Genomic DNA, 10,353 nt, shown 5'->3' on the forward strand with positions numbered 1-10,353 from the left:
GTGCATGTAGGTACACAAACACACAGGTGCAAGTGTACATCTTACTCTTTTAGAAACCTCTGACTGCTGGGTGAGTTCTGATCTGCAGCTGAAAACCCAGGATAACATAAGGATTTGTCTTTCTCCTCCTAACACCCCCATAATGCTTCCTGCCAACTTCCAACCTCAGAATCATTATTTTGGAGATTAGAGAGAATAGGAATGGATTTTTTCTTTGAAGTCTTATCTGTTTTCTGAAGATGGTTTTCTCTAAAGCTGCAAGCCAAATACACTGTGTCTGCTCAGTCCTTTGCTCCTCAGTGGCATCCTACAGACACAGAGAGCAGTTAGCTCTAGCCAGAATGTAAGAATGGAAGTGAAAATATGAAGTTCCTCTTTTTGATTTAAACACAAGCTCTTGTTAACTTCTAGTCTGGGACTGACATCTAGTTCTAAACTGAATGCCTCAAAAGAAGATTGCTACTCACAAGGGAGAAGAGAAAAATAGTCCTTACTCTCCTGGATTCTGTCCCTGTTTCTTCAGGCAGGAGCATCATGCCCTCAGTTCTGCAGTAAGAAATGAACTGACACTGGAGACTAAGTGCATCTCCTATTTTTATGACTGTAATGATTAAACTGTTCTGCTTAGAGCCAGTTTAAAACAGACAATGTCCCCACAATGCACAGTAGTAAACAAAAGGCCTAAAAAATTAGCCAGGTTCATTTTGTCAGATCCTACTGATTCTTCTTGTGACTTGAAACAAATTGCTTCAGTCCTGTCCTTGCCTCTGGGCACTTTGTCTGTATTGCAGTGTGTGACAGTGGTATGAAAAGCTGGTATCTCTGTACAAATGATGGCTTGTGTCTCTACAGGAAAAATATTCTGTAAATGCTAAGTGGTTTTTATTAGTTAGATGTAGATATTGGAAGCTAGAAGCAAACAGCAGTACAGAAATAACTTCAGCATATGGATATGGTTCATATTAAATTAGACATTCACTATGCAAACTCATTTCTAGTGTCTTTTTTCTTCTCCTGGACTGTCCTTTGGACAAAATTAGCTGTAGGACTTGGAGCTTCTTGACATGAGTTTGGCTGATCCTGCCAAATTCTTGGCCAAGATCAGTGGACCTCCCTCACTTGGCACTCAAAAACACACATGATGCTCACTGTTTGTTTCAGTTATAAATCTTGGATATTCCTGTTAATCTGGAATTTTCCTCTGTGGAATCAGCTAAATTTCTCCACAATGTCCTTCTCTGGTTTTAATCTGTGCTACTTAAGCCCTTTCATATTATTTTTTTCCTGCTGAAAGAGGAAGATAGTCAGTCCTGAGTTTAATTTTACTGGAAGCACAAAGGTGCTCTTGCCTTTGCTTGGACTCTGGAATTATTCCCTTCTCGGCAGAGGTTGCTGTGAAGTCAGCACAGTGTTTGTAGCTCTCAAATGTGGGCCAAGCAATAACTGTGATGTTGCAGTGCCGCAGTGAAGCTCCCAGGACAGGTTGTGCAAGCCCAGCTTTCTGCAGCCTGTGTGCACTGAGCTGTGGGTGAGACAGGAGGAGCCTGTCCCCCATCTGCCTGTAGTGGGTATGAAAGAATAGAATGATGCAAACATGATCTTTTCTTCCTTGGTTCAGAACAAGGTCTGTGCAAAGGGGAGTCACACCCTCAGCCACTGCATCAGCAAATGTGACAGAAGCAGCTTTGCCAGCACCACATTCAGGAGCTACAATGAGCAAGGCAGGGTGAACTCTGCTCTCTGCCATCATGCATGTGGGGAGGCAAAGGTGGTTGCTCTGATTCTGTGTATAACTTACTGCCCTTAAGCTATTTATATACATGTAAATAAGAATCTAAAGAAACTTATCTTTTATTCTTGGCACAGCGCCATTCTGGTGAGCTCTCTGCTGGCATATGTTGTGCTGAAGTGCTGGAATGATTCAGCGTAGCTTTTCAGGGCTCAGTTGAACGTTCTTCTTGCACTGCTGTTCCCTGCATGCTGCTCTTCTTCCCTGCTGGGAGCCCTTCTCCCAGGAGAAGCCCTTCTCCAGCCTGCCTGCCTCCTACAGCCGTGTCATGTAGCTTGTGACAATCTGCTCTCTTGACTCGTGCTCAGCCTGGTTCAGCTGCTCCGTGCAAGATCTCACTATTTTCCTTTGGCATTTGCGTGAGACCAGCACACAAATGCTTCTGATCATGAAAATCCCATGTATGACTGCGAAGTAGCTGCCATAAATTAAAAACTGGGAGAGGAGGAGAAAAAGGCAGAACAATTAATGAAAAACACATTAGGGAAATGCTGCTTCTTCTGAAGATGACAGTCACTCTGATTCTCTTGTGTTCTGGCAGTTTCTCTACACTTGAGTTTTTGCTTTGTGATTAAGCAAAATCTCAGCTTTTCAAGTATGCAGCAGATAACTGTGAAACGAAGAACTGCCCTTTCATTCCTTATGCCTCTTGACAAACGTCCAACAGGGAGAGGGATAAGAACAGTCCTGAACTCCCATTCTGCATCTGACAAAACCAGTCTGAGCTTTTGGGAAGAGAGGATGGTGTCCTATTAACTACTAAAACTGTTTGGATAGCAGGGCCTGGTTAGTTATGTTCTGGTTTATCTCCCTTTGAAAACTAACAGTCCAGCATCTGTAGTCCTAAATGTTTTAAAAGGCAAAAGGGAAGAATGATGACAAATAGTGATGAAGAATGACAAGGGAAGAACAAGATGTCTGGATTTCTATAGAGGAAGGATAATTAAGTTGCCCTTAGCATAGGAATTTTGAAGATGACTTGGCTGAGCAGTAAGTAGGAAAGTAAGGTAACTGCACTTACTTGAGTCACTACGTCCAGTCCCAGGCCTCTTGAATCTACAACAACTATTGTGAGAATGGTCTGGATGAGCAGGGCAATGAAGTTGTTGAATCCAAACATCAGGGCATAGCGCTCCATGCTCAGATTGATGGCGATCTGGAACCTAACAGGAAACTGGCAGATCAGTCACTGCCCCTGGGAAAGCTATTGCTGTCTAGCAGTTGATGAAGAGAAAGTGATTCATGCAGATGGTCCATCAAGGACAGAAGAAATGGTGCTTCATTTGTTTGCTTCATTTCTTTCTCTAAAAAAAAATAAATCTGGGGTACCATAGTGTATTTTAATGGGTTTTTTTGAACTGCATGGGCTGCTTTTCTAACCCTTGCTTTCAGATGATCAGGTAAAATGTCAGCTCTCTGTACCCTTCCCCTTTGCTCCTTCTCTGCCTGCACAGACTGTGCCAGACAGGCTGTAGAGAGTCCATGGCTGGAAGCTTTCAGAGACCAGGCAAAGCTGTGATTTGCTCTAGCACTGAAGCAGTTCTGCCCTGGCTGGGAGGTCACTCTGGGTATCTTCTAACCAAGCTTTCCATGGTAATAAGTCACATTTTGCTTTGTGATTTGACAGTGGAGGTAGCATGCTCCTTATTTCTGTCAAGAGCCTTTAGATTTTTACTTGCAGTATCTTTTTTGACAATAATCAAAACATCTTTCTTTGCAATATATACCTGCAAAGTTTCTATACAAACAAAAGGGTGTTAATCCTTCAGGACTCATTTTCAATTTTAGCTTGGGAGTTTTTTTGCAAGATTTTGTTGGGGTTTTTTTAGAATATATTGAAATAGTTCAGGTGTGATTAACTATAATGTAATAACAATCTACAAAAATGACAATTAAGAGCTCACTTGACTTCCTTCAAGATAGGCATAACCTTGCCATGCATTGTAATTGTAGCAGTTTTTTAAAGTGGTATCTGATTAATTTTGGAGTTTGACACAAAATGCATCCAGTGTTTTTGTCAATAAAATAGTGTGGTATGTCTCAAGACATTCCAAACAAGAAAATTACTGGAGGAATAACATTTCATATTTATTACACAGGACGAAATATTTGTTGTCAATATTATTTATGCATTTCTATTTCTGACAACAGAATAGCTTGGTCTTCTATGAGATCTCATGTGAGTTTATATGTCCTATGTTCCCTTTCATTCCTTCTTTACATCTTAATATCATCAATGATCAACTGAATAAAATTATGTTGGGGTACACTTTATGTGGAGTCTTTTCCTGCATTCAAGCAGTTCATGACATGCTAACAGGGTCATCAGTAGGGGGTCTAGGCATATGGTGATCCTAAAGGATGGCTGTCAAGATATGCTTGTCCCTATTGTTCATTTTGCATCTTTCATGCCACGAAGGAGGAAAATGGCTTCTACATTTTGCAGTTACCATTGCCTTTAATAATAACATTACCTTGTGCTTTGTTTAATTTCTGCTTAGGTAAATGTTCAATGTCCTTTTGACAATTTTTCTCTCCTGGTCGTTTGGAAGAATGAAAACAACATAACCAGACATTTAAGTGTGCTTGTCCTTACCTAAACAGTTATGTCAAGCATTAGGTCAGCTACCTCTGAGGAAAAGGATGCCCAAAGCAAGCTCAGAGTAGGGTCAGTATTCTGTGCATGATGAGGATGATGCATTGTGATGTTTTGTACTTACGTTGCTATTGTCAGGAGGAGCACATAGCATGCCTTGAAAATGAGATATCCAGCATAACATACCCAGATGCTGGTAGAGAAATGCATGAGAAACAGACAACCTGCATCTATTGCAGAGAAGATCCCTAAAGCCAGTTCTCCAAAATGGTCCCAGTCAATCTGCATATATTGTACCAGGAAAGATGTTACTGAGCCTAGAAAAAGAGAAAAAAATACATGTAAATATTGTATCTGCTCCACAGCCTGTATGACCAAGTCCTGCCACACTCACATACTAAAAGGCTATGCTGAATAATGAAGCAGTCTGAAGTGTGAAAGCATTTCTGATGACTTCTGCAGCTGTGCAGATGACTGGTCATTTTAAGACAACTGCATATATCAAGTCTATGCCATTCCATTCTTAGTGCTTTATTCCACTTCACAGGATAAATTTACTGTAATGTAGGAAGATTCATTATTTAGGTGTTTGTACACAGCATGGCTCTCTGGGGAGAGAATTAGGAACATGGTTTGGAGTTCAAGAAGGAAATTCTTCCACCTTCTCCTAGTTAGGCTAGTAAACCTTCTATTGAACAGTTTAGCTCTGTGCACCTCATAGAGAGATAAACTGTCAAAAAAGTGAGTTTTGAGGCATCAAGGAAGTATATCCAAGGAAAAAGAAAGGATAGGTTTGCTTTTTGTGGACCTCCTAGAAGATGCATCTGTTGCAAAGTTAAGCCACCTGGCTGCCCATCTTAGGGGTCCCAGACCCTTTTAAAAACTTCTATAAATTATATTTTAAAACTTCTATACTTATACACTGAGAACTAGGCAAGTCCATGAGAGAGAAATTCATCAAGGAGTAGATACTACAGGAGGTCTTCAAATTCATGATTCATGTGGTCTGTTGCCTACTGCAAGAGTGGTATCTGTTTCTCCTTAAAGACTGTAAGGGTGACCTGAATGATCAGGTGTGGTGCAGATGTGTTTATTTTTCCTGATAAAACACACCCCCACATCTTGTGCAAGTTCTTTACAATAGCACAATGTGAGCCAAGGCAGGGTGGTATCCTCTGATGTTACCTTTTGATAACCTCACTTTGCATGTGTGATGAGAGCAATGCTCCTGGTACAAAAATGGAATGGTTCAGATCAGTATTGTAAGGATTCATAGGGTCTTTTTTCCTCTGAAAATTTTTGTATCATGCAATGACTAAAATTTTTCTTTTTGTCTGGTTGCACAAGGGTATTTCACTAGAAAAAAAAAAAAGAGAGGATTATGTTCATTTTGTGTAAAATTTTTACAGAAAATTTCTCTTATCTGTGTAAGCTGATAGCACTGTTATGGAAACAATGCAATATTTTCTTTGGGGGAAAAAATTCCAACACCCAATAGCCTCATCCAAAGAAACAGGGGTGCTTCTGAATGGATTTACCAGCTAGATGCAATGTCTGTGTGACTTGCACACTTTCTGCATACTGGTAAAATACAGTTATTTGTCGGCTATAAAAGAAAAACCAACATAACTCACATTTGAACTGTTGTACATCAAAGACCTAGGTCTGGAATGCACAGGGTGTGCACTGGCTCCCTGGAGCGCCTGCAATGGAATGGCACTTAGAAAGTTTACTAAAGTGAAACTTCAGAGGCTGTCATTGTGATCAATGTTTAAACACTGACTTACTCAGAAATGTTGCTATGGCTTCCACAGCTCCATTGTACACTGCGGAGCTGTGCGAGGGGGCTCGCAAGTCCCACAGCACCTGCACATAATTCACCACCTGGTTGAAGCCGGCCGTGGCCAGAGCCCACCACAGGGACCAGCAGAGGAGCTTGCGGGAGCCGTAGCAGTGCCTCAGGTCCCTGCCCAGCTGCAGCAGCACGCCCAGCAGGTGCCTGCGGGGCCCGGCCCTGCCGGCCTGGGGCTGGGGGCTCGGGGCCCCGGCAGCAGCATCAGGGCTCCTTTCCTCTTGGCAGCTCTGGGGCCTGGGGGCAGTGCCCACGGCCAGCCCTTTGCCAGGCCCTGGCACAGGCTCAGGGCCATCTTTCCTGTGGAAGAACATGCTCCTCTGGGGCGTGGGCAGGAACAGCGCGCACACGAACGCCAGGCACACGGAAGCCAAGCTGACGGCGTTGAGGTGGAAGTAGGAGACGCCTGCTAAGGACACCAGCAGCTGTCCCAGCACGGCGGCCACGGTGGCTGCCACCAGAGTGACGCTCCTGCAGTAGCTGGTGACCCTCTGGTAGTGTTGGCTGCTGACCACGCTGTAGATGTAGGCGTAATAGGCCACCTCGGTGGCTGTGACCATGCCGTAGAAGAATTCCACCAGCTGCATGGCCACCACTCCATGTGCAAAGAGCAGCAGCAGCCACGTGACGATGAGGCTGAGGCCCTGCAGGAGGAGGACGGGCTTGTAGCGCACGTAGTCTGTGAGCAGGAACACTGGGAAAAGGAGAGCCAGGTAGGAGTATGTCCAGACTGGAAAAATCTGGTTGGTAACCTAGAACAGAAGAGAAAATGTCAGTGTTCTTATTGTTGAGGAAAGGAAGTTCATGTATTTTAAATGGTGTTGTAGAGGGAAGATTTTTCTCTGAAGGAATTCATAAAATATATAATCACATTGAATCAGCATGGGATTGTTGGGCAGGCAAATGGATCTTGGATCCGTTAAATGGATATTTTATTTATGCAGTCTGCTGCAAATTGCAACCTGTCGGAGCTAGTTAAATTTGTGCTTTTTTTTTTTCTTTTCATCCTTTTAAAAAAATTAAACAGTGTTTTCCATTTCTCTTTTCATTACAGTTAAAATAAATCATAGAATAAAGCCATACCTCATCTGTGGTCAGGTTTTTATCTGGTCCTGTTAGATAGGGTGTTAGGAAAGGTTCTGATGGTTTCATCATGTAGAAGAATCCATAGAGGCAGAGGATCAGGGTGGGAAAAAACCAGGTGCTGGTCTTCTCTTGCTTCCAGCAGCCCATGGCCTCTGCAGCAAAGCTGAGGATAAAGTTTGTTAGAATAATGACACTGCCCATGCAAGTGCAAAGAGATCTTGTAACTGATTTTTATTTTGTGGTTTCTAATGCTAAGGAGTACTCTTTAGAGGTTGACGGTTCAAAAGAATTTTTATTTATAATGTTAAAGTGAATAGCTATTCCTTACATTTGTCTGCTGCTCTCTTTGTAGAAAGGGCATAAAAAATGAATTGGAAGATCCTTAACTGGAAGACAAACTACCCTGTCATTCTATCTGCACTGAGCAAGATAAACACAGGAAAAGCCTTTCTAGATTGAAGTGGTTGAAGACAGCTGAGTACTGAGATTTCCCTTGACTCTGTGACTGATCACAGCCAAGCACCTTTTTAAATGACAAAGATAACTCTGGAGCCTAGCAGACGGAGCTGCTAAGAAATACAGAAATGATATCAAGCCAGACTCTCATCTGGGATTATCTGCATGAGAAGTCCATATTGGATACAGACATAATATTTTCCATTTATAAACGTGGTCACAGAAGGTTAACAGTTCATGCTGAAATGAAATGAAGCAGGTATTTTTGTTCTTGTCACTAGGTGAGGTGGTGGAATAAATTAAAATTTGCAACTCTGCTGGACAGAGCCCAAACAAAAGTCAAAATGGGTGTAAAGGGGACATGCAAAGGAAGTTAACATCCATATTCATGTTAGTATAGGCAATGTCAAGAATCTTAATGTGTGCAGTTTATCTTTTGGAGCCCTTTGGACTTTGTATATTAGCAGGTGGGATTTCTATCACTCCAGTTTTGACTTTTATCTACTTCCCTACTGATAACTCTTTCTTTTTTTGGCAAAAAATGAATCTTATAAAAATCTTAAAAATGAAGTAGTGTTTTTTTCACAAAATTTTTTTGTAAAAGCTGAAGGAAGGTCTATTCAGCCCAAAGCAGTCATGTCCTGATGAGTATATCACTTCAGGTAGGATGGGCAGAGGATCCTTTTTATAGGATGTGATATGTACAAGGCAGTAGGCATTATGCATCTTCTTTTCTAACTTCATGCTATGACAGCATGTTTTACTGACAGCCTGACACACTAAGAAATGAGTGCAGATCCAAGGGAATTTGAAGTTCTTCCTTTGGTGCATAAAGGCCAAAAGCATGGGCATTACAGGATTGCAGCAGGAAGGAACCCAGCTCTGTGTCAGCTCTGCAGTGTGAACCACTAGATGGCAAGGTGGCCCCAGCAAGGCAAACGAGCTGGGGAGGACTGACACACTGAGTGCTGCTCCAGGAAAGAAGCATTTCTGCCCCTCCTTCCTCCTGGCTGTTGGAACATCAGCCTGCTGCAAACGTGGCTCTGGCAGGACCAGTCTGGGCCCTGCCCAGGATCGTGCTCACTGAGTCACCATAACATCCCCTGCTCCCCTCCCACGTGGTAATTATTAAAGCAATACAGCACCTAGTGCCATGGGAATGCTTTGTGTGATTCTGAGAGAATCACACCAGAGAGCGGGGTGGAGACCATCTCTAACACTGTAATGAGAAACATTTGTACAAGTCAGCTTTGGGACGTAGCCAGGGCATATTTTTCCCTTTCCAGCCTAGATTCTCTGCCCTGTTTCAGGTCTTGCCCTGTTTGCTCACCCCCAGCAGGCTGTGTGAAACAAGGGCAGCAAGTCTCATGTAGCCTGTCAAAATGTCACACACACCTCGGGAGGTGAGTGGGCAGCTGCTGCCTCTGCAGGGCTTGCAGGGTGCTTGTGCTGCCCCTGGGATGCTGCCCATGGGTGGCAGGGCTTTGCCATCCTGTGCAGGAATTCATGGTTTCTCTCATACACAGAAGAACTTGAGGTGTGTCCTGGTCACTGCATCCCTCCAGTGCCAGCTGTGCGCTGTTCAGGGTTTGGGGCTGCACCTGTACCTCTCTAATCTGCACTTCTGCCATTTGAGCTGCCGGGGTTAGGCTGGTAGGTGAGGTGAGAAGTTTCCCCCTTGATACAAGGAGCTGCGCAGAAAAACCTGTCACTGGTGCTGGGCTGGGAGGGGCAGGGGGCTGAGGGCTCTCAGGGCAGCCCACTCTGCCCTTGGGGAGTGGGAGGGGGTGTCACCTCACCTGCCCTGGGCCTTGTGTTCCACTCACACCCCAGCCCTTGGGGAAGCCCCTCCAGCTGTGCAGCTGCTGTACAAGCCCTCCTTTCTGCATTCCTAACCACAAACCTCTGACAAACACAGCTCTGCCTTGCTGCTTGAGGGGCAAGGATCCAATTTGTTCCTTGTTCAGTCATCCCATGTGGTCAATTTGTCTTTTATAAATCTAGGTTTTGTTCACATTTGAAGAGATTTTAGGATGCCTTGGTGGTGTTTTGCAACAAAAAAATCCTCTGTTTCTTTTTTCCTTCAGCAATTCTTGGTGCCAGAGCTGTCAGCTCTTCTACACACAGCCTAACACAGCCCCCCAGCTCCCCACTGAATTGCTCTCTTCTTTCCTCCCACTTTCCCTTGTCATTGCAGGATTTCATATTTCTAAAGTTCATATATAATCATACCTTCTGTGCTGGAGCTCCTCCTTTCTTACTTCCAAGGGAAAAGCCTCCTATTGGTATTCCCAGTCTTACTTCTGGTTGTCCTGTGTGTATTGCAGCTACTGGACTCTGTTTGGGTTTTGTGCTTTTCCTGTTCTTCTAGTGTTACAGCTTGCTCTGACACCTCCTTTGGAAAGGCCTCCAGCTGGCTTTCTTTCAGCACCCTTAAAGGAACAGCCAAATAATCCTGGCCTGACTTTTCCCCAAGGCAGCAGTGAATCAAGACCCAAACTACAGTCTAGTGCCTGACTGGCACAAAATCAAGAGAGGAAGTTCTGTTCCCAAAGAATTTTGGGTCTATTTGAC

The 10,353-nt window shown here is 43.7% G+C and overlaps 1 protein-coding gene across 1 annotated transcript; it reads right to left on the bottom strand.

The window, feature by feature from the left end:
• Window positions 1–126: 126 nt before the first annotated feature.
• LOC128940840 (thiamine transporter 2-like) lies at window positions 127–10,096 on the bottom strand. Its single transcript, XM_054282584.1, has 6 exons — window positions 10,012–10,096; window positions 7,321–7,486; window positions 6,173–6,989; window positions 4,510–4,702; window positions 2,811–2,952; window positions 127–2,224 (listed from the first exon to the last, which is right to left on the bottom strand). Exons 2-6 carry the CDS (start codon window positions 7,468–7,470, stop codon window positions 2,045–2,047), a joined length of 1,482 nt encoding a protein of 493 aa, XP_054138559.1. The 5' UTR covers window positions 7,471–7,486; window positions 10,012–10,096; the 3' UTR covers window positions 127–2,044.
• Window positions 10,097–10,353: the final 257 nt, after the last annotated feature.

The sequence above is a fragment of the Melozone crissalis genome, unplaced genomic scaffold (genome assembly GCF_028551555.1).
Source record: "Melozone crissalis strain CALT ecotype California unplaced genomic scaffold, PUWL_Pcris_2 ptg000034l_1, whole genome shotgun sequence".
Lineage (NCBI taxonomy): Eukaryota > Metazoa > Chordata > Aves > Passeriformes > Passerellidae > Melozone > Melozone crissalis.